The sequence below is a fragment of the Delphinapterus leucas genome, chromosome 2 (genome assembly GCF_059928025.1).
Source record: "Delphinapterus leucas isolate spDelLeu-1000000601 "Yukka" chromosome 2, BTC_Dleu_Yukka2, whole genome shotgun sequence".
Lineage (NCBI taxonomy): Eukaryota > Metazoa > Chordata > Mammalia > Artiodactyla > Monodontidae > Delphinapterus > Delphinapterus leucas.
In genome coordinates, this window is record NC_143130.1 from 99658410 (window position 1) to 99683161 (window position 24752).

Below are 24752 nucleotides of genomic sequence, written 5' to 3' on the forward strand. Positions count from 1 at the left end.
GTTTATGTTTGACAAGTAATATCCATAAGATCTCCTGTATCACATTTTTAAAAGAAAGTATCTTACAATTTGACAATGCAAAATTAATCAGTAATGGAAATGAAAGCTAAACAGGTCTCAGTTTTATCATCCAGAAAGAATCTTATTTCAGTATTAGAAATTCTGGAATTCTTCCTGTCCTACTTCTTTCCAAACTGTACACAGACTCTTGGTTATTGTATTATTTCTAAGTTAAAATTAAGTTTGAGGGAAGTGGGGACAGTAAACTCATCAATCTGACACGTGTGTAAGTAGCAGCCCTGATACTAAATGCAACTCTGGTTTAAAGACAGGCTCTGTCTTTAAAGGCTTTGTACTTCACAGAATAATCATACTGTTCAACTTAAATAAAATTTCATTTTAAAAGAACAATATGATTATTCTATGAAGTACATCTGTGACTCTTATAACGAAACACAAAACTGCATTGTGACTAAAAGCATGGGCTTTGGAGTAAGACAATTTGGTTCAATCCCGATACCTCTAATGTGATCTTGGGGATAGTTTTTAACCTCTTGAAACCTAAACCTCTTCTTTAAGTAAAATGAGGATAATACTTACATTATATGGTTATTTGAGGACTGTAAGTGATCATTTAAAAACATAAAGACTGCTAGACAAAAGAAAACACCATTTCAACTATGATTTTGTTAGACTTTTATTATACATTTTTTTAGCCATTATTTTAAGGATACCTCTAAAACTGCAAATCTTAGAGTAGTTGGTTTTAAAGTTGACTCCAACTTCCATATTATTAATGCTGATGTTTTTTAAGGACTACTGTGTGCATGACACTATATTGACAGCCAAGCAGAAACCCTAGTTTCAATTTCTCTTGTGTAAAAACTATTCTACTTACTTGTGGGTATTAACTTGAAGTGAAGAACATAAAGTAAATTTCTGAAAACCTGTAAATAAACACATAAGACTAACATTTCATAATTCATGGTAAAGGTATAAACAGTTAATTCTTGATCTTTCAAATAAATACAACTGTAATATAAGTAATTCAAAAGTTATTCTGGTGTTAAAATACATTATGATTTTTGAGTACTGTCCTAATAATTTTTCATTTAGATTAATTTTGCTTATATTACAAGTTAAGTGAAACTCTGAAACTATGATACAAAAAAAAAAAAAAAAAGAGTAAGAGTAGTGGGTTAAAAATTTCCCACACATCATTTAAGGCAGTTAATCCAGACTTTGTTGTAACATGTTCCCAAACCAAATAATGTATCAGGTAACAAACTATAAAAAAAAATCTGGATACAATCAAGAGTGAATAAATAAGTCATTAAAATGAACTATACATGACCTTTTGGTTAAAAATATACCTTAAAAAATTATGATCAAAAGCTTCCATTTCTACTACTGCTTTCTCCTTTAGTAATTATTATCTCTTATGTGACAGTTTGCTATCTCTAGAAGAGTAAGAAAAAGTCCTTTTATATTTCATGATAGGTTTAATCAGGTAATTAAAACAAATTCTTATGATATCATCTGATATGTCCAATTACATGGGTATGATGTAACAAAAACAGTTACAAACTTATATATGCGTATTTACATTATATATCCAAAACTATCAAGCTAGTCAACTATATCTAAGGAGATACATTATGACATGAGTTAAACAATTTTTCATTGCTTATTGGAAAGAATGCAGTCAAGCTTTTAATGGAAATAATATACAAGTGAGGCACTTTTGAGGTCAAAAATAGAAAGCAAATGATACTACATACTGGCAATGTTCACAAAAATCTCTACGTGTATCTTTAATACAAAGGCTTTTCAACTAGATTATTCTTGAAAAATTTCAAAACTAGCAACTTATGCAATTTAAGGAGCTTTCAGGAACAATGGCTAACATCAGTGTTTCAAAGCATATCAAAGTTTTATAACCACCTGGCTGCTAGGCAAACAGTACCTTAATAACTTAAAGCCTCCCCCACCTTATTTTTTGGTTTATATAAATTATCTCAGGTTGTGATTTCTTTGTTTTGACTTACTGCAAAACACCTTATGGTGCTATTATTGTGGAGTACAGACCAATTTTTTTTTTTTTTAAGTGTAACAATGATGCAAGTTTCTAGTGCTTCGCCTTATACTTAGAAATGTGATCTTGGAAATCAAATTAAGAATAAGAATATTTAGTTAAGAATCTATGTTTTCCAGGTAACTAAAGTTTTCAAAGTTTCATGTAGAAAAATGTTACACTTGTTTAATATATCTTTAGGCTAAAATAAAAAACCCAATCTTAAACACATATTCCAAAGTGTATCACAAAACCTAAAGTAAATTTCAACAAAACAAACATCCTTAAGATTCTTTAAATCTGTAGGAAAGTACGTATTTCCTGTATTTCTGAGACATACAGGTATTAAGAAACATCTCTGTAGTGTTCCTTTAAGGGGGGGCTGGGGAGAGAAAAAGAAAAGACAAGACTTACCCAAGATATCAGATGGCACTATACACATGAATTGAAAGTGCATTTGTATTACTTCAAAAGTTCATTTTAGGCACTGCTGAATAACCAATGAAAATAGGTAGTTTTAAGTTTCCCCCTTTAAATTTTAACCCCTGCCCAACATTATCCCAGAGACACACACACTCTCTGAAGTTGTCATGATGAAATACAGTGATATTTATTTTTTCTAAAAAATTCTCCCTGACTGGTAATGGGAGGAAAAGTAAGAATACCATTTTGGTAATGGCTTTTGCAAGTTGAAAGAATTGGTTCTATAAATGCTTCGGCACATTAAGTTTGATTGCCAGTTCCAAATATTGATAAATATTTTAAAACAGGATATGTAAGAAAAAAGTGCTTAAAATCTTTCTACAAGACACATTAGGGAAAAGATTGGTTTTACAGTTCGAGATATTTCTTATTCCTGCTTTCTCCATTTGGAGGTGGCCACCACTTAAATAGCCCTTTACTGGTAGTAATGATGAACCCTGTCAGATCCCAATTGCCACCTCACGTATGGTCTATAAATCATCCAGTAGGTGGTGCTGAAGTTACATACCTCATATTTCTTCTGAAATCAAATGATTCCCCTGTCAACTCAGGGGACAAATCATTTAAGGATTATCAATTCTGAACAAGCCATCAGACGAAAAGTCTTTCTTGTCATGCCATCTAGATGATTTCATTTTCAATATTTACTATTAGTTAAGCAGTTTTGTTTAGCCATTTGCTTCTACTACCAGATTAAAACCAAAGAGAAAGGTTTTAGAGGACAAGCCAATTGGCAGTGCCAAATCTGTATGCAGAACAAGAAAATGTTCCTGAATATACCTATACACGTTTAAGAATGAGAAATTTAACCTAAGAATTCACATAAGAATTCTAATTTACTCAAGAGAAAATTTCCACATAGGGATTCAGGTAACATTATATTATCAGTTAGTCTTCCAGACTGATTTGGAACCAGGGTGTGTTAAACTATAAAGATCCAAGGTAAAATAAAAACCATTTCATGACCATAGTTTTTAATTAAGAAACTTGTTTAAAACTGTAAAGGAAAAATGGGGATGGGACGGAAAAATCTTAGCAGCAAAGTGGTTAAACAAATTGAAAATATTAATGCACAAACATTAAAATATTAAAGCATATATGTTGCATATAAAATACAGTACAGGACCAGGAGTTGCACTATACTGATTAGTGCTCAACAGAAGAAATGATTAAATTTGTTCTTCCCAGAAGTATATACACAGTTCATTTCCACAGCATTTTCCTATATAGCCAGCAAGTTATTTTCTTCAGTTGTTCGCACCTGATCAAACCTGAATTATAAACTCAGCACTTACAAATACGAAAATTATTCACAAGGAAAACCAGTATTTCCATTTTACCAATAAAAAGTAATTTTGAAAGTTAACAGTCTATTCTAGGAAACCAAGTTTAGCTGAAAACTTCAGGGATGAAGATCATCTGGTGTAGCAGCTTCCAAATATATAAACAGTAAAAATAAGACTTAAAACTGCTGCTACGGTATCATGTTTTGGACTTAGTTCATCCAATTAATTTTTAGTACAAAACTAGAAATAACCTCTTCTTCATAACATCTATAGTTATCAATATATTTTTCTTCTTTTCAATGTGAAATAATACTTTAAGATGATCTATATACACAATGTTGTCAGTTCAAGCTGTCATATAAATATAAATGCTTTCTTAAAAAAAGTATTTTACAGACAGATAGTGTTATATACATTGTTCAGTTTGATCTGGGGCAAAAGAAGAAAGCTAACACAAGCTTAAGTGTGATATGTAAAAAGAATGATTACATAAATGACATTTAAAAACCTGCATAGAAAATGAGCTTCTAACAGTAGTGTGATTTTAATTTTTATCACTTCTGAAACTTCAAGCCATTAAAAAAAGGCACACTTCTCAACTTTTCCCTTTAAGGGAATGTTCTTAAGGAACCCCTTACTTGGTTAGAGTTTTAATGTAACACTTAAAAAAAAAAAAAAAAAAAAAGACAATTTGACCCCAAAGTACTTCAAACAATTTGCTAGAACATTTATCCAACTACTTTGTAAATAAAACATCCAGTAAGACAATGCTCTGCAAAAGAAATAAATTTATACGTACAAGATATTTCATTCACAATACTGGATTAAATACTTTCTTGGGATAGTTTAGCACATCCTTTACATAAAATAATTTTGCTTCTGGCCAGTTTAAATAAAATAAAATGCAACTGAGAAAAGTTATCATTGTTATGTGATAATAAGCACTGAGAATTAAGCTAAAAAGTTAGTAACACAGCTGAACATATTCTGGTTTAGCAGAATGATAAGTGGAAATCTCAGGAGGAAACTGTTTTACTTACTCTAACTATCCAGTTACACTTTTCACCTTGTAAAACATTTGTAAATGCAATATAATTTTTTGAAGGAGGAAACTCTGAAAGAAAACAACTTGCTGGTTGAATACCACAAAAAACAAAACAACAACCCAAATCCTTACTTTTTTCTATAATGTTTACTCAGTCTCTTTTTATATAAAAATAAGTGTTATGTTCCCATCATAACATTAGACAATTACATCTGTGCTTTAAAAAAAAGTTGGTCACTCAAGGCTATTAGAATATTTTTTAAGGATTTTAGATTACCAGAATGTACAGATATAACTCAATATAAACTGTAGCCAAAGGGAAATGACAATGAAAATATCAAATCATTCACATGGAACCAAAATGTTATTAACTAGATAAGTAAAATATTCAAAATATAATGGAATGTGACAGTAGATATATTATGTACATCTACTTCAGAACTAGGAAGGGGAGGAAAAGTTTAATATGTAATAACTCGTACCTTATATTTAGTTAAATATAAACATTTGTTATTTATACATAAAACTGCTTTCAAAAAACAACTAATAAATGATTTAGTTGCACTTGTTTTACTTCTTACAGTTCCCAAGTGTTAACTTTTTTTAGATTGAAATCAACTGTCCCCTAGTGCACTTTAAGTTTATATCTTAATGAATTCAAACCTTTAAAAGTCCCATCACCTAATGCATAAATATACAAAAATGCCAAAAAATTAACCCCTTTTAGTTGGATCATATTTATGCTCACTTTATATAGCCAATAACCAGAAACGGTTTCCTTTTGCAAATATTCTTTAGAACCTGCAACAAAACATGCCATGCACTCCAGGGAAAAAGTTAGGCATGGCTAGCATTTGTGAAATGCCAAGAACTGATGAGTTCTGCTTCCTCCACGTGTGGCCCCAATGATACCAGGCAAGATTTCATAATGCTTGCCAAAAGCTTCCACAAATCCAAGTTAGCTAATTCCTGGACACAAAGATTTTAAGCTCATTTTGGCACTGGATGCTTTCATCCAGCAGCTTTATGTTTCCCACCACAGCACCCACACGCCTCACCACAACGATGGCACATTCTCAAAGGGACGTAGCAGCACATACATGGTACAATGAAAGACAAAGCTACTAGGGCTAACCATCGTAAGCAGAACTTGTCATCGCTAGTGTCACATGAACAGGGATCAGAAAAATCTCCCTCTGAGTCTGACATACAATGATACAACATGCTCTCTGCACAGAGCATGCAACTAACTTGATATATGCATCTTTTAATAGGGTCTGGAGCATCCTGACATTTTCCCCTGCCATTTTCTTCATGATTAAACCTTTCTTGGCAGTATACGCAGCGAGAACGTTCACCATCTTCTTTTCTTCGTTTTGACTTCTTAAATTTTAATGAGGAAGGCTGTGTCTTAAATACCACAGAGTCTTTGAGTGAACTTAACTTAGTCTCATCCCCACAAGAGTACAGATAGTCTGATTTTTTACTGTCTGGTTTAGAAAACTGAATACTGGAGTCAGTATCATCTCTCTCCAAGTCACTTTTCCACATGTCAGGATGTCTGTAGTCTGCATAGCGACGTATTAAGATATCGCGAGGGTTTATTCTGACAATCTCATCCTCATCTTGAAAGCTGACATGTCGGATTGATTTCAAAGGGACCTAAAAAGGAAAGAGATGAAAATTGCAATAATGACTGTGAAGGTTAATTTTATGTGCCAACTTGGCTGGGCCACAGTGCCCAAATATTTGGCTAACATTATTTTACATGTTTAAGTGAAGATGTTTCTTGGACGAGATAAACATTTCAATGGGTAGACCATAAGTGTAGTAGATCATCCTCCATGATGTAGGTGGCTTTCATCCAATCAGTTGAAGGCTTTATTAGTACAAAGACTGACCTTGCTGGAACAAGAAAGAATTCTACCAGCAGTCTGCCTTTGGATACAGACTACAGCTCTTCCCTGGGTCTCAAGCCTGACAGCTTACCCTGCAGATTTTGAATATGTACCTCTACCATCACATGAGCCAATTCCTTAAAATAAGTCTCCTTCTCTTTATATATATATCTCTCTTGTTGGTTCTGTTTCTCTGGAGAACCCTGACTCATACAGATTTTAGTACCAAGGTGTAGGATGTTGTGCTAACAAACATCTAAAAATGTGACAGTGCCTTTGGAACTGGGTAATGGGTAGGGGCTGAAAGTTTTGAGGTGCATGTTATAAAAAGGCTAGGTAGCTTTGAAGAGACTTGGTAGAAATAAGAACATTAAAGGTGCTTCTGGTGAGGGCTTGGATGGAAATGAGGAACATACTGTTGACACCAGAGCAAAGTTGATCCTTGTTATAAAGTGGCAAAGAATGCGGGTGAATTGTATTCTAGTCTCTTGTGGAAGGTAGAATTTGTGAGTGATGGACTTGGATATTTAACATAAATTTACAAGCAAAGTGCTGAGGGTGCAGCCTAGTTCCTCCTTGCTGCTTATACTACAATATGAGAAGGAAGTGATTAATTGAAACAGTAATTTTTAAAACAAAAATGAACCAGAAGTTGAAGAGCAAGAAAATTCTCAGGAAGATGCTATCACTGATGGCCAAGGGGATGGGGCCACCTCCCTCATGAGCCCAGAGGAATTCTGCCTCAGGATGAACCAAACTTTGAGTTCACTTACACTTGAGTTAGATGGTATTTAGATGAGATTTGGGACCTAGAGGTGATGTTAGGAAGGGTTAAGTTTTTTGGGATGTTGTGATGGGGTGATTGTATTTTGCATGTGAGAAGAGGGACCAGAGTGTGGAACGTTATAGGCTGAACTGTGTCCCCCCAAATCCATATGTTGATGCCCCAATCCCAGTATGTCAGAATATGACTGCATTTGTTAATAGGGCCTTTTAAAAAGGTGATTAAAATATAAGGCCCTTGGGGTAGGCCTTAATCCAATTTGATTGGACAGAAAGAGAGAGAGAGAGAGACCAGAGATGTGGGTGCACAGAGGAAAAAAAACACAGCCAGAAGGTGACCATTGGCAAGCCAAGGAGAAAGGCCACAGAAGAAACCAAATGCATCAACACCTTGAACTGGGACTTCCAGTTTCCAGAACTGTGAGCAAATAAATTTTTGTTGTTTAAGCCTCTCTGTCTGTGGTATTTTGTTATGACAGCCCTGGCAAACTAATACAAAGACATACGTGTTCATAGGTTGGCTATACAAGTCTCTGAAAATGACTTAAAACACATCACACTCTCTCATCCTTCTGGGTAGCCTGTTTCCTTGAGGCCAGGGAGAAAAGTAAATTTTTCAGGCATAAATCAAAATGACTCTTCCCTTCACCCATATAAGTGGGCTTCTAGTAGTCACATTTATATCTTCTAGTGCCAGTCCCTGGACACAGTGACTACTTTATAAGTAAGCACATGAATCCACGTTGGGGCAGACTTCTATTCCCCATATATTTGGAATTGTGGCTAAAAAAATTCCACGTCTGGACTAAAGGTGGAGTGATGGATGCAGACCATTATATTATAACATACGATTCCTATTGGTGATAAGTATACTGACAATCCCCCAGACTCAAACCAGAAATTTGGAGGGAATTTAAGTAATGGGGTTTAGAAGTATATATAAACAAATAGAAAATTTATACACTAAAAAACAATTCTAGTACAACTCAACTATATGGAGAATTAGAAAGACTGGAAAATTTCACTTACATGTTAATTAGTTACATTCCAAACCAGAAGATAAAACTAAGATTACTTACCTTATTTTGGGACTTTAGGCTTCCACATTCCTTGGGTATTTGCCGCTGTACATATTCTATACTTCTGCCCTGAATGTCTAGGCCTGGATGACTGAACATTATCTAAAATACAAACAATTTCTACTTAAGTGACAAAAGAATGCATTCCTTATTTCTAATAAAACTATATATAATGTGTATTCCAAAACTTCATAATCTATTAGCAGTAAGGGTTTTCAAAATGGTTTTAACAAAAAGCATCACTTGAGTCATCCTATTTATTATTTAAACTTAGGTCTTTCCTTATACATTTAAAATTTAATTTAAAAAGTAATACAGACTTCTGGTTTCTGTTTTGGCATATAAGGAGCTTGGAAGCTGCCATTCTGTTGTAACAACAAGTAAAAAAGCTGAACAACAACAAAAAATATCCACAACTCCTCTTAGATCTATGAGAGAGGAGGACACAGGGCAAACCCCACCCCTAAGACTGCAGAGAGAGAGCAAAAAAAAGGGAGTCACTGCTTACCAGAGCAGAGACTCATGAATGAAAATCACCATGGAAACCAGTGCCAGGGTGGGGGGAAAAAAAAAAAACTCAACTGTAATTGACAAATTGCTGGAGGCTCAGGATGGACAACTCTGACAGTCAAAAAAACTCCTGGTTGGTGGTGGGGACAGTCATTGTGATGCCCCCAAACTCTTGTGAGTTTACCTCTAGGAGATCAACCAGGTTCCCACAATAAGTATCAGAAAAATCCGTGCATGCTTCCAGCAGGGGAATGGAGAAGGAACCATTACGAAATGTGCCAGAACACTCTGTTCTTAACAAGGCCTGTCCTCAGGAGAAACTAGTTAAGGAGGGTCTGACCTACTGTGGTATTATCAGTCTATTTGATCTGGAGGAGGGGACATACCCAACACTAGTCAACTCTAACCATCTGACACACCTAAAGGGAGAGAAAAAAACGGATAAATAATTGTGATATTCACAATCCTGAGGGAAAGGCTCAGACTAAAAGACTGAGACCTAGTCACAACCATAGAATACTTCCTCTTCCTATACACTTTACCACTACATCACTAAAGGCTTATTTACAGCAGTTCCTTTTACCCAGCACATCATGTCTAGCAATCAAGAGAAACGAGAAAAAAAATACCAAAAGACAAAAATACATTTTGAAATGACAGAACAAGCATCAGAACCAGATATGGCAGGGATATTGGAATCAGCAGACTAGGAATTTAAAACAACTATGATTAATATGCTAAGACTCCAATGTTTAAAGTAGATAGCATACAAGAACAAAAGAGCAATGCAAGCAGAGAAATAGAAATCCTAATAAAGAATACCGCCCCCTGCAAAAAAATCTAGAGATCAAAAGTACTAAGAATACCTGTGATGAGCTTAGTAGACTGGACACGGCTGAGGAAAAAAACTGCTGAGCTTGAGGATTAAGCAACAGAAATCTCCAAAATTGAAAGGAAAGATAACAAAGACTGAAAAAAAAAAAAAAAAGACTATTCAAGAACTGTGGGACAACTACAAAAGGTGTAACATACACGAAACAGAAAGAACAGATGAAGAAAGAGCAAAAGGAACAAAAGAAATATATGAAATAATAATGACTGAGAATTTACCCAAATTAATGTCAGATGTCCAATCACATATCCAAGAAGCTCAGAGAACAAAGAGTAAGCGGGAAAATGGAGGGAAGGAAAAAGAAAAAAAAAAAAAAGCACCTAAGCATATCATTTTCAAACTATAAAAAATCAAAGATAAAGAAAAAAATCCTGAAAGATGCCAGAGGAAAAAATATTTTACTTAAGAGTAATTACATCTGACTTCTTTGCAGAAACCATGCAAGCAAGAAAAGTGAAGTGAAATAGTTAAAGTGGTAAGAGAAAAAGTCTGCCAACCTAGAATTATGTACCCTGCAAAAATTATCCTTCAGAAGTGAAGGAGACTGGTGGGAATGTATTGGTGCAACCACTGTGGAAAAGAGTATGGAGGTTTCTCAAAATACTAAAAATAGAACTACCATATGACCCAGCAATTCCACTTCTGGGTATATATCTGAAAGAAACATGAACACTAATTTGCACCCCAATGTTTATAGCAGCATTATTTACAATTGCCAAGATATGGAAGCAACCTAAGTGTTCATCAACAGATGAATGGATAAGACGTGGGGTGTATAAACACACACACACACACACACACACACACATACACAATGGAATATTACTCATCCATAAAAAAGAATGAAATTTTCACATTTCCAACAACACAGATGGACTTGGAGGGTATTTCACTAAGTGAAGTCAGACAGAGAAAGAAAAATACTCTATGATACCACTTGCATGTGAAATCTAAAAAATACAACAAACTATTGAATATAACAAAAAAGAAACAGACTCAGATACAGAGAACAAATTAGTGGTTATCAGTGGGTAGAGGGAAGAGGGGAGGGGCAACATGGGGGTAGGGGATTAAGAGAGACAAGCTATCACGTAAAAGAAAAATTAAATCTAAAAATAAACATTAAAAAAATGTGAAAGAAACAAAAAGACTTTCTTAAGCAAAAAAAAAATGGAGGAAATTTGTTGCTGGTAGACCTGCCTTATAAGAAATGTTAACAGAGGTTCTTTAGAGAGAAGGAAAATAATATAGGTCAGAAACTTGGATCTACATGAGAATGCAAGAGCGGTTAAGAAGAAATAAGTGAAAATAAAACAAAACTTTTAATTTTCTCATTCTTAACTGAGCTAACAGAAGTTTGTTCAAAAAAATAGCAACAGTGGGGGACCTTCCTGGAGGTCCAGTGGTTGAGAGTCTGCCTGCCGCTGCAGGGGACACGGGTTGGTGCCCCGGTCCGGGAGGATCCCACATGCCACGGAGCGGCTGGGCCTGTGAGCCATGGTCAGGGAACTAAGGTCCTGCATGCCAAGCAGCGTGGCCAAAAACAAACAGCAACAGTGTACTTGATCATGTATGATTATGCACATATTTACATACATATGCATATATATGTATATAAAATAAGATGACTGACAGCAATGATGCAATGATGGAAGGAGGAATTAGGATTATGGTTATTATAAAGTACTCCCACTCACTGTAAAGTGGTTTAGTGTTGTTAGAGTAAAAGTAAATGGCTGGAGAAAAATACACCACGCTAATACTAACCAAAAGAAAGCAGGAGTTCCTATATTAATTTCAGACAGAGCAGACTTCAAAACAAGGAAAGTTATCAGTGATAAAGAAGGCATTATATAATGATAAAGGGGTTAATTCCCCAAGAAGACATAACAATCCTCATTGTGTATGTGTTTAACAACACAGCATCAAATTATGTGAGGCAAAAACTGATAGAACCTGAAGGAAACGGATACACCCATTATCATAGCTGGAGATTTCAACATCCCTCTCTATCAGAAATGAACAGACTGATGTCTTGAGAACCAAAAGTAACTTTACAATCTCTGCATCATACCTGGAATCCATCCTTCTTGGCTTCTTCTGGCTCACTACTGGATCTTCCGCATGAAGCAGACCCAATTTTCTGTGGGTCTGAAATTTCACCAGGGGTTTGCTTTTACCATGTGTCCTAGGGTTCTGTCTGTTCATTTTTTTGGTTGTTGTTGTTTTTCTTTCTTCCTTTTTTTCCTGAGTTATGTGGCTGGGAGGGTCTTGGTACTCTGGCTGGGTGTTGGGCCTGAGCCTCCATGGTGTGGGAGTACTGAGTCCAGGACACTGGACAACCAGAAACCTCCCGGCCCCAGATAGTATCAATCAGCAAGAGCTCTCTCAGAGATCTTCATCTCAATACTAAGACCCAGCTCCACCCAATGGCCAGCAAGCTCCAGTGCTGGATGCCCCATGCCAAACAACTAGCAAGACAGGAACACAACCCCACCCATAAGCAGAGAGGCTGCTTAAAGTCATACTAAGTTCATGGACACTCCAAAACACACAACGAGCTGCAGCCCTGCTCACCAAAAGGACAAGAAACAGCTCCACCCACCAGAACACAGGCACCAGTCCCCTCCACCAGGAAGCCTACACAAGCCACTGAACCAACCTCACCCACTGGGGCATACAGCAAAAAATGACAGGAAATATGAACCTGCAGCCTGCGAAAAGGAGACCCCAAACACAATAAATTAAAAAAAATGAGAAAACAGAGAAATATGCAACAGATGAAGGAGCAAGGTAAAAACCCACCAGACCAAACAACTGAAGAGGAAACAGGCAGTCTACCTGAAAAAGAATTCAGAGTAATGATAGTAAAGATGATTCAAAATCTTGGAAATAGAATAGAGAAAATACAAGAAATGTTTAACAAGGACCTAGAACTAAAAAGCAAACAAAGAATGATGAACAACACAATAAGTAAAATTAAAAATACTCTAGAAGGAATCAATACCAGAATAACTGAGGCAGAAGAACGGATAAGTGACCTGGAAGACAAAATAGTGGAAATAACTACCGCAGAGCAGAATAAAGAAAAAAGAATGAAAAGAATTGAGGACAGTCTCAGAGACCTCTGGGACAACAGTAAATGAACCAATATTTGATTACAGGGGTCTCAGAAGAAGAGAAAAAGAAAGGGTCTGAGAAAATATTTGAAGACATTATAGTTGAAAACTTCCCAACATGGGAAAGGAAAGAGTCAATCAAGTACAGGAAGTGCAGAGAGTCCCGTACAGGATAAAGCCAAGGAGAAACATGAAAAGACACATATTAATCAAACTATCAAAAAATAAATTCAAAGAAAAAATATTAAAAGCAGCAAGGGAAAAGCAACAAATAACATACAAGGGAATCTCCATAAGATTAACAGCTGATCTTTCAGCAGAAACTCTCCAAGCCAGAAGGGAGTGGTAGGACATATTAAAGCGATGAAAAGGAAAAACCTACAACAAAGATTACTCTACACAGCAAGGATCTCATTCAGGTTCAACAGAGAAATTAAAACCTTTGCAGACAAGCAAAAGCTGAGAGAATTCAGCACCACCAAAGCAGCTTTACAACAAATGCTAAAGGAACTTCTCTAGGCAGGAAACACAAGAGAAGGAAAAGCCCTACAAAAACAAACCCAAAACAATTAAGAAAACGGTAACAGTAACATACATATTGATAATTAACTTCAATGTAAATGGATTAAATGTTCCCACCAAAAGACACAGACTAGCTGAATGAATACAAAAACAAGACCCACATGTATGCTGTCTACAAGAGACCACTTCAGACCTAGGGACACATACAGACTGAAAGTGAGGGGATGGAAAAAGGTATTCCATGCAAATGGAAATCAAAAGAAAGCTGAAGTAGCAATACTCATATCAGACAAAACAGACTTTAAAGTAAAGACTATTACAAGAGACAAAGAAGGACACTACATAATGATCAAGGGATCAATCCAAGAAGAAGATATAACAATTGTGAATATTTATGTACCCAACATAGGAGCACATCAATACATAAGGCAAACGCTAACAGCCATAAAAGGGGGAATCAACAGTAACAATAATAGTAGGGGACTTTTAACACCCACCCCACTTTCACCAAAGGACAGGTCATCCAAAATGAAAATAAAAAAGGAAACACAAGCTTTAAAAGACACATTAGACCAGATAGACTTAATTGATATTTATAGAACATTCCATTCAAAAACAACAGAATACAGTTTCTACTTAAGTGCTCATGGAACATTCTCCAGGATAGATCATATCTTGGGTCACAAATCAAGCCTCGGTAAATTTAAGAAAACTGAAATAGTAACAATATCTTTTCCGACCACAATGCTATGAGATGAGATATCAATTACAGGGAAAAAACTGTAAAAAGTATAAACACATGGAGGCTAAACAATACTCTACTAAATAACCAAGAGATCACTGAAGAAATCAAAGAGGAAACCAAAAAATACCTAGAAACAAATGACAATGAAAACCAGATGGCCCAAAACCTATCCGATGCAGCAAAAGCAGTTCTAAGACAGACGTTTGTAACAATACAATCCTACCTCAAGAAACAATAAAAATCTCAAATAAACAACCTAAACTTACACCTAAAGCAATTAGAGAAAGAAGAACAAAAATCCCCCTGAAAGTTAGTGGAAGGAAAGAAATCATAAACATCAGATCAGAAATAAATGAAAAGAAAAGGAAACAATAGCAAAGATCAATAAAACTAAAAAAGCTGGTTCTTTGAGAAGATAAACAAAACTGATAAACCATTAGCCAGACTCATCAAGAAAAAAAGGGAGAAAACTCAAATCAACAGAATTAGAAATGCAAAAGGAGAAGTAACAACTGAAAGTGCAGAAATACAAAGGATCATGAGAGACTACCACAAGCAACTATATGCCAATAAAATGGACAACCTGGAAGAAATGAACAAATCCTTAGAAAAGCATAACCTTCTGAAACTGAGCCAGGAAGAAATAGAAAATATGAAGAGACCAATCACAAGCACTGAAACTGAAACTGATTAAGAATCTTCCAGCAAACAAAAGCCCAGGACCAGACAGCTTCACAGGTGAATTCTATTAAACATTTAGAGAAGAGCTAACACCCACCCTTCTCACACTCTTCCAAGACATAGCAGTGGGGGGAACACTCCCAAATTCATCCTACAAGGCCACCATCACCCTGATACCAAAACCAGACGAAGATGTCACAAAGAAAGAAAACTGCAGGCCAATATCACTGATGAACATAGATGCAAAAATCCTCAACAAAATACTAGCAAACAGAATCCAACAGCACGTTAAAAGGACCATACACCATGATCAAGTGGGGTTTAGGACAGGAACACAAGGATTCTTCAATATACGCAAATCGATCAATGTGATACACCATATTAACAAACTGAGGATAAAAACAGTATGATCATCTCAATAGATGCAGAAAAAGCTTTTGACAAAATTCAAAACCCATATATGATAAAAACTCTCCAGAAAGTGGTCATAGAGGGAACCTACCTCAACATAAGAAAGGCTATATATGACAAACCCACAGCCAACATCATTCTCAATGGTGAAAAACTGAAACCATTTCCTCTAAGATCAGGAACAAGACAAGGTTGCCTACTCTCACCACTATTATTCAACATGGTTTCGGAAGTTTTAGCCACAGCAATCAGAGAAGAAAAAGAAATAAAAGGAATCAAAATTGGAAAAGAGGAAGTAAAACTGTTACTGTTTGCAGATGACATGAAAGTATACATAGAGAATCCTAAAGATGCTACCAGAAAACTATCAGAGATAATCAATGGATTTGGTAAAGTAACAGGATACAAAATTAATGCACAGAAATCTCTTGCATTCCTATACACTAATGATGAAAAATCTGAAAAAGAAATTAAGGAAACAATCCCATTTACCACTGCAACAAAGAGAGTAAAATACCTAGGAATAAACCTACCTAAGGAGACAAAAGACCTGTATGCAGAAAACTGTAAGACACTGATGAAAGAAATTAAAGAGGATACAAACAGCTGGAGAGACATACCATGTTCTTGGATTGGAAGAATCAACCTTGTGAAAATGACTATACTACTACCCAAAGCAATCTACAGATTAAATGTAATCCCTAGCAAGCTACCAATGGCATTTTTCACAGAACTAGAACAAAAAATTTTACAATATGTATGGAAACACAAAAGGCCCCAAACAACCAAAGCAATCCTGAGAAAGAAAAATGAAGCTGGAGAAATCAGGCTCCCTGACTTCACACTATACTACAAAGGTACAGTAATCAAGACAGTATGGTTGGTACTGGCTCAAAAACAGAAATATAGATCAATGGAACAGGATAGAAAGCCCAGAGAAATCCATGCACACATGGTCACCTTATCTTTGATAAAGGAGGCAAGGATAAACAATGGAGAAAAGACAGCCTCTTCAGTAAGTGGTGCTGGGAAAACAGGACAGCTACATGTAAAAGAATGAAATTAGAACACTCCCTAACACCATACACAAAAATAAACTCAAAATGGATTAAAGACCTAAATGTAAGGCCAGACACTATAAAACTGTTAGAGGGAAACATAGGCAGAACACTCTATGACATAAATCACAGCAAGATCCTTTTTGACCCACCTCCTAGAGAAATGGAAATAAAAACAGAAATGATCAAATGGGACCTAATGAAACTTAAAAGCTTTTGCACAGCAAAGGAAACCATAAACGAGATGAAAAGACAACCCTCAGAATGGGAGAAAATATTTGCAAATGAAGCAATTGACAAAGGATTAATCTCCAAAATATACAAGCAGCTCATGCAGCTCAATATCAAAAAAACAAACAACCCAATCCAAAAATGGGCAGGAGACCTAAATAGACATTTCTCCAAAGAAGATATACAGATTGCCAACAAACACATGAAAGGATGCTCAACATCACTAATCATTAGAGAAATGCAAATCAAAACCACAATGAGGTATCACCTCACACTGGTGAGAATGGCCATCATCCAAAAATCTCCAAACAATAAATGCTGGAGAGGGTGTGGAAAAATGGGAACCATTTGCACACTGTTGGTGGGAATGTGAATTGATATGGCCACTAGAGGACAGTTTGGAGGTTCCTTAAAAAACTAAAAATAGAATTACCATATGATCCAGCAATCCCACTACTGGGCGTATACCCTGAGAAAATCATAATTCAAAAGGAGACACGTACCACAATGTTCATTGCAGCACTATTTACAATAGCCAGGACATGGAAGCAACCTAAATGTCCGTCGACAGATGAATGGATAAAGAAGATGTGGCACATATATATAATGGAGTATTACTTGGCTATAAAAAGAAATGAAATTGAGTTATTTGCAGTGAGGTGGATGGAGCTAGAGTCTGTCATACAGAGTGAAGTAACTCAGAAAGAGAAAAACAAATACCGTATGCTAACACATATATATGGAACCTAAAAAAAAAAGTGCTTCTGATGAACATAGGGACAGGACAGGAATAAAGACACAGACGTAGAGAATGGACTTGAGGACCCGGGGAGTGGGTAGGGTAAGCTGGGATGAAGTAAAAGAGTAGCACTGACATATATACACTACCAAAGGTAAAACAGGTAGCTAGTGGGAAGCAGCTGCATAGCACAGGGAGATCAGCTCGGGGCTCTGACCACCTAGAGGTGTGGGATAGGGAGGGTGGGAGGGAGGTGTAAGAGGGAGGGGATATGGGGATATATGTATACATATAACTGATTCATTTTGTTATACAGCAGAAACTAAGACAACATTGTAAAGCAATTATACTCCAATAAAGATGCTAAAAAACAATAAAGAAATGAACAGATTCAGCAAGCAGGGAATCAGTAAGGACACAGGTGAACTAAACACCACCTTCAATCAAGTGGATATAATTGACATCTGAAGACTACTTCATCCAACAACAGCAGAATACACATTTTTGCAAGCTTACATGGAACCTTAAGCAAGATAGAGCACATTCTTGAACATAAAACAAACCTTAACAAATTTAAAAGAGTAGAAATCATACAATGTCCATTCTCAGACTATGAAGGAATTAACGTATAAGTCAGTAACAGAAGGACATCTGGAAAATCACCAAATAAGTGGAAGTTAAACAACACACTTCTAAATAATGCATGGGTCAAAGAAGAAATATCAACAGAAATTTAAAATTATTTTGAAATAAACAGAAATGAAAACACAACTTATCAAATGTTGTGGGATACAGCAATAGTAGTGCATAGAGGGAAATTTATAGCATTAAATATATTAGGAAAGAAGATCTAAAATCAATAATATAAGTTTCTACCTTAGAAAACTAGGAAAAGATTCAATCCACAGCAAGGAAAAGAAATAATAAGAATTAGAGTAGAAATCAACGAAACTGAAAGCAGGAAATCAACAGAGAATATTAATTAAACCAAAAGCTGGTTCTTTAAAAAGATCCGCAAAACTGATAAGCCTCTAGTCAGGGAACTAAGAGAAAAAAAAGAGGACACAAATCACTATCAGAAACGAAAAAGGAGGTATCACTACAGATTCCATGAACATTTAAAAGGATAATAAAGGAATGCTATGAACAACTCTACATCCACTAATCTGATAACCTAGATGAAATGTATCTATTCCTTGAAAGGCACAATCTGCCAAAACTCACACAAGAAGAAGAAAACAATCTGAATAGGTCTATATCTATTAAAGAAGTTGAACGGGTAATTAATAACCTTCCAAAATAGAAAGCACACAGATCCAGCTGGGGTTTACTGGTGAATACCACAAAACTTTGAGTAAGAAATTATACCAATTCTCTCCAATCCCTTTCAGAAGATAGAAAACAGAAAATACTTCCTAACTCATTCCAAGAGGTCAGCATTATCTTAATCCTAAAACCAGACAAAAACATTACCAAAAAGTAAAACAAACAAAAATACAGACATCTCAAATAAACACTGATGCAAAAATCCTCAACAAAATATTAGCTCATTGAATCCAACAATGTATAGAAAGAATTATACATCATGACCAAGTGTATTCAACCCCACTATGCAAGGCGGGTTTAACATTAAAATATCTATTAATGTAACACATCAAATCACATGATCTTATCGATATATTGTGAAAAAGTATTTGACAAAATCCAATACCCATTCATGATAAAAACTCTGTAAATTGGGAACAGTGGAGAACTTCTTCAACTTATAAAGAATATCTACAGAAACCCTGAAACTAATATAATTAATGGTGAGAAACTTTTAGTTTTCCCACTAAGATCAGGTACAAGGAGGCAAGGATGTCCCTTCTCTCACCATTCCTTTTCAACATCATACTGGAATTTCTAGCTAATGCAGTTAAGACAAGAAAAAGACATAAACAGTATACAGATTGAGAAGAAATAAAGCTGTCCATGTTCACAGATGACATGATCATCTATATAGAAAATTTGAAAAAATCAACAAAATAACTCCTGCATCTAATAAATGATTTATAGTAAAGTTGCAGGATACAAGGCTTATACACAAAAGACAATCACTTTTCTATAAACCAACAATGAACAAGGGATTTCCCTGGTGGTCCAGGGGTTAAGACTCTGTGCTTCCACTGCAGGGGGCAAAGGTTTGATCCCTGGTCAGGGAACTAAGATTCCACATGCTATACGGTGCGGCAAAAACAAACAAACAAACCAGAAGTGGAATTTGAAATTAAAAACCATTTACATTAGCATCCCCCAAAATGAAATACTTAATGCATAAATCTAACAAAATACGTACAAGACCTGTATGAGGAAAACTATCAAACTCTGATGAATGAAATCAAAGAAATAAACATAGATAATCCATGTTTGTAAATTGGAAGATTCAAGGCTGTCACATGTCAGTTTTTCCCCAGCTGGCCTATAGATTCAATGCAATCCCTATTAATATCCCAGCAAGTTATTTCGTGGATATTAACAAAATGGTTCTAAAGTTTACATAGACAGGCAAAAGACCCAGAATACCCAACACAGTACTGAGGGAGAATAAAAGTTAGAGGACTGACATTATCTGACTTCAAGATCTTCTATAAAGCTACACTAAGAAAGACGGTGTGGTACCAGCAAAAAAAAAAAATAGGTCAATGGAACAGAATAGATGACTTTGGTTATGGCAGTGACTTTTAAGATATATCAAAGATTCATGAAAGAAAGCATTGATAAGCTGGGCCTCATTAAAATTAAAAACATCTACTCTGAAAAATAAAATGTCAAGAGAATGAGAAGACAAGTCACAGAGTAAGAGACAATATTGTAAGATACCTGATAAAGGACTGATACCTATAATGTACAAAAACCTCTTTTTTTCTTTATATGTGTCATATTTTTCATTAATAGGTTTCTTCTTTAGATAAAATATACAAAGAACTATTAAAAAATCAACAATAAGAAAATAAACAACCTGATTTAAAAATGTTCCAAGGACCTCAACAGACACTTCCCCAAGGAAGATATACAGATGGCAAATCAGCATATTAAAAGATGCTCCACGCCATCAGTCACCACAGGGAAATGCAAGTTAAAAATACGAGATACCACTACACACCCAGTAGCATGGCCAATATCCAGAACACTGACAACACCAAGTGCTGGGGAGGACACGGAGCAACAGGAAACCTCATTCATTACTGATGGGAATGCAAAATGGTACAGCCACTTGGGAAAACAATTTGGCAGTTTCTTATAAAACTAAGCATACTCTTCCCATATGATCCAGCAATTGTACTCCTTGGTATTTACCCGAGGGAATCAAAAACATGTCCACACAAAAACCTGCACACAAATGTTTACAGCAGCCTTATTCATAATTGCTAAAACTTGGAAGAAACTAAGTTTGTTTATCTATTCAGTAGGCTCAATGGATACACAAACAGTGGTATATCCAGACAATGGAATATTACTCAGTATTGAAAAAAAAAGACATGAAAAAACCTTACGTGCATATTACTAAGTGAAAGGTTACATACTGTATGATTCCAACTATATGACATTCTGGTAAAGGTAAAACTATGGAGACAATAAAAAGATCAGTGGTTGCCAGGATCTGTGTTTGGGAGAAGGGAGAGGTAAGGAGGGAAGAACAGGCAGAGAACAGAGGATTTTTAGGTCAGTGAAAAAAGGCTATATGATACTATAATGATGGACACATATCATTATATATTTGTCCAAATCCACAGAATGCACAACACCAAGAATGAACCCTACTGTAAACTATGCACTTTGGGTGATTATATGATGTATCAACGTAGGTTCACCAGTTGTAACAAATGGACCACTCAGGTGGTACTTACCACTTTTTGGCCACATATTTAATTTATACACACATGCAAGTGTGCGTATGTGTTTATACCTAATTTTTTTAATACCTAATTCTTTTAATAGCAGCTTAGTATTCCACTGAATGGATGACTTAATTTAACTAGTCTGATTTATATATATATATAGGCTTTTCCCCACCTTTTGTTGTTACAAACAATACTGCATAAATTATCCTTATACATATTTATCTTTAATACACATGTCCAAGTGTATCTGTATCAGAAATTGCTAAAAGTAAAAATGCTGGATTAAAAAGTTTGTATGCTTCAATTCAAAAAGCAATTTAAATGGATATATCCAACTCGAACCACCTACTCAGTATTAGTAGTGTCTTAAACAGGAAAGAAAGTTTAATAAAAATAGTTAATGACTGAAGAGGTTATCACATTCCTGGCCTTGTTTCCTGCAGTTTTGAATTTTACTTTCATTAGCACTTTAATCACATGGTAGGAACATAAAGAGGAACAGAAGTATTTCAATTTTAATTATGTTGTAGGACTAAAGGACTGATGTGGGATGAAGTAAGATTTCTGGATTACTTTTTTTTTTTTTAAAGATCTTTATTTTTGGCTGCATTGGGTCTTCACTGCTGCATGCAGGTTTTCTCTAGTGGCGGCGAGCTTGTGCCACTCTTCTTTGCGGTGTGCGGGCTTCTCATTGTGGTGGCTTCTCCTGTTGCGGAGCATAGGCTCTAGGTGCTCAGGCTTCAGTAGTTGTGGCTCGTGGGCTCTAGGGCACAGGCTGGATTACTTTTGCATGATTATAACCTCTCCAATGTTTTTTTTTTTAATTTTTTATTGGAGTATAATTGACTTACAATGTGTGTTAGTTTCACATGTACAGCAAAGTGAATCAGTTATACATATACATATATCCACTCTTTTTTTTAAAGTGTATTTTTGACTCATTTTGGGTCTTTGTTGCTATGCGCAGGCTCTCTCTAGTTGCGGTGAGCAGGGGCCACTCTTAATCGTGGTGTGTGGGCTTCTCACTGCGGTGGCCTCTCTTGTTACGGAGCACGGGTTCTGAGCACGCAGGCTTCAGTAGTTGTGGCCTGTGGGCTCAGTAGTTGTGGCTCGCAAGCTCTAGAGCGCAGGCTCAGTGGTTGTGGCGCACAGGCTTAGCTGCTCTGAGGCATGTGGGATCTTCCTGGACCAGGGCTCGAACCTGTGTTCCCTGCATTGGCAGGCGGATTCTTAACCACTGTGCCACCAGGGAAGCCCCATATATCCACTCTTTTAAAAGATATATGATATCTTTTCATGAAGAAAATACAAAGCTTTATTGAGCATTATAGATGAGCTAAATAGAAGGATATATTATATATTCATGGAAAAGAAGGCTAAATTCTTCCCCAAACTAATATACAGATTCAGTGCAATTCAAATATAGACTGCAGATGGATTTTTCAACAAACTTGATAAGCTAATTCTAATTTTTTTTTTTTTGGCCACACCCAATGGCATGTGGGATCCTAGTTCCCCAACCGGGGATTGAACCCACACCCCCTGCACTGGAAGGTGGAGTCTTAACCACTGGATCACTGGGGAAGTCCCAAGCTAATTCTAAATTCTGTGGAAGACTAAACAGCTCCCCCACCCACCAACAAAAAAGAGAAGAAGAAAAAAGTGGTAGATGCACTTGCTCTACAGATATTAAGACTTGCTATAGAGTTAAAACATCCTATAGTAAAGAAGACAAGTGGCACTGGTGCCAGGACAAACAGACCAACAGATAAGAGAGACCAGAAATAGAAACTTGATATATGACAGATATGGCACTGCCTATTAGTAGGGGGAAGGATCCAATAAGTGGTGCTGTTAACAATCAGTAATCCATATGGAAAAAATAAAAGTGGAACAAAAATCAGTTTGTTTTACGAACAAAACTGCAAAACTTTTAGAATAAAATCAAGAGAAAAATCTTTCAGATAAGGGTGGGGAGGAGTTTTTAAAAACACCACCACGAAAAGAATGATAAATTCGATTGTATTAAATTTTGGAACATCTGTTCACCAAAACACCATAAAAAGAGTGAAAAACCACCATAAACTAGGAGATACTGGCCAAAAATAAAATTCAAAAAGAAGTGTCACTGAAAATTTTATTACTCAATAACAAGTTATATAAGAGTATATGGTTAAAATTAGTTTGTAATGGAATATTCAGCGTTATTTCTCTAACCTCTCAAATGCTCAAAATATCTCTCTTATAGTCACAGAACACATGAATCCTATAGACTAATTTGCCCAAGAGCCTTTTTATAGCACATCAATATCAAAGGCCCATTTCTGTATACCCTAAAGAAACTCTTGCACAATAGCTGAGGGGCAAGAAAGTTTGTACTAGCAGTATGCCTAATATCAAAAATATGGAAACAACTAAAATATCTACTGGCAGAAGAAAAAGAAGTGGTAGAATTACCAAGAAAAGTATAAGAATGCTAATAAGCAAACACAGTCCAAGGTAAAGGTCACCTCTAGGATGAAGGCAAGGGAACAGGATTGGAGGTGCTCTTTTTTAAAAGTTTTTTGCTTTCTCAGGTATTCATTACATGTATTATTTTCTATGTATTAAATACATCATAAACCTTTGGCTGTAAGACCATAATACATGTGGTCTTATTCATCTGCCGTGAAATGACCTCCAGGAACTTGAAAGTAAGCGAAATTGAGTAAAAGGACTATAATGGCCTCCAGGCCTATTAGATTTAACTAAAACCCGACTGAGAGCACTAGCAGTTTGAAAGAATGTACCTAATCCATCAAAAGGATTTAAGTAGTTCATGGAAGCATAGAAAATGAGCCAAAGACAAACACTGACAATACCTGTTTAAGCACTGCTAGAGGGAAAAAACCTAAACTAATGTTAGGTGACAATTCTCCATGGGTCTCACTTCTGCAGATACAGTGAGTAGAGGTACTTACTATCTGCCTTTGCTTCAGACTATCTTTTCAAAGATGTGTGAATAGGGAAACCCTTGAAAGATATGGTATCTCTCCTTTGAAGTTAGGTTTGTTTACTTAACGAGTATAACAAAGACACTGTGTCCCTCCCTGGCAAAAGTCAGGCAGGATTATCGCCCATTATAAAAGACTGGGGTTCCCCAAAACTCAGGGTTCCAATATTGGGATGCAAACCCACAGAGTGTGCAATATTCACCTGAGCAGCTTAGCACCACCCCCATGGGACTTGGGAAGCAAGGGGAACTGACACAAACATGAAGCTCATGCTACTTTATTGTGCTGTGAGTAACAGTCCTTTGTCTCTGACCTAGCAGTC

At 35.9% G+C, this 24752-nt stretch overlaps 1 protein-coding gene across 3 annotated transcripts in view; it reads right to left on the bottom strand.

The window, feature by feature from the left end:
• Positions 1-684: 684 nt before the first annotated feature.
• The window catches only part of SPRED1 (sprouty related EVH1 domain containing 1), a 120218-nt gene continuing 96150 nt past the window's right edge, over positions 685-24752 (bottom strand). For all 3 annotated transcript variants that reach the window (XM_089907389.1, XM_022587513.3, XM_022587514.3), the window contains exons 6-7: positions 8649-8750; positions 685-6550 (exon numbers count right to left, since the gene is read on the bottom strand). In XM_089907389.1, coding sequence (XP_089763515.1) covers positions 5900-6550; positions 8649-8750 — 753 coding nt within the window. In that variant the 3' untranslated portion in view covers positions 685-5899. The remainder of the gene's footprint in view (positions 6551-8648; positions 8751-24752) is intronic.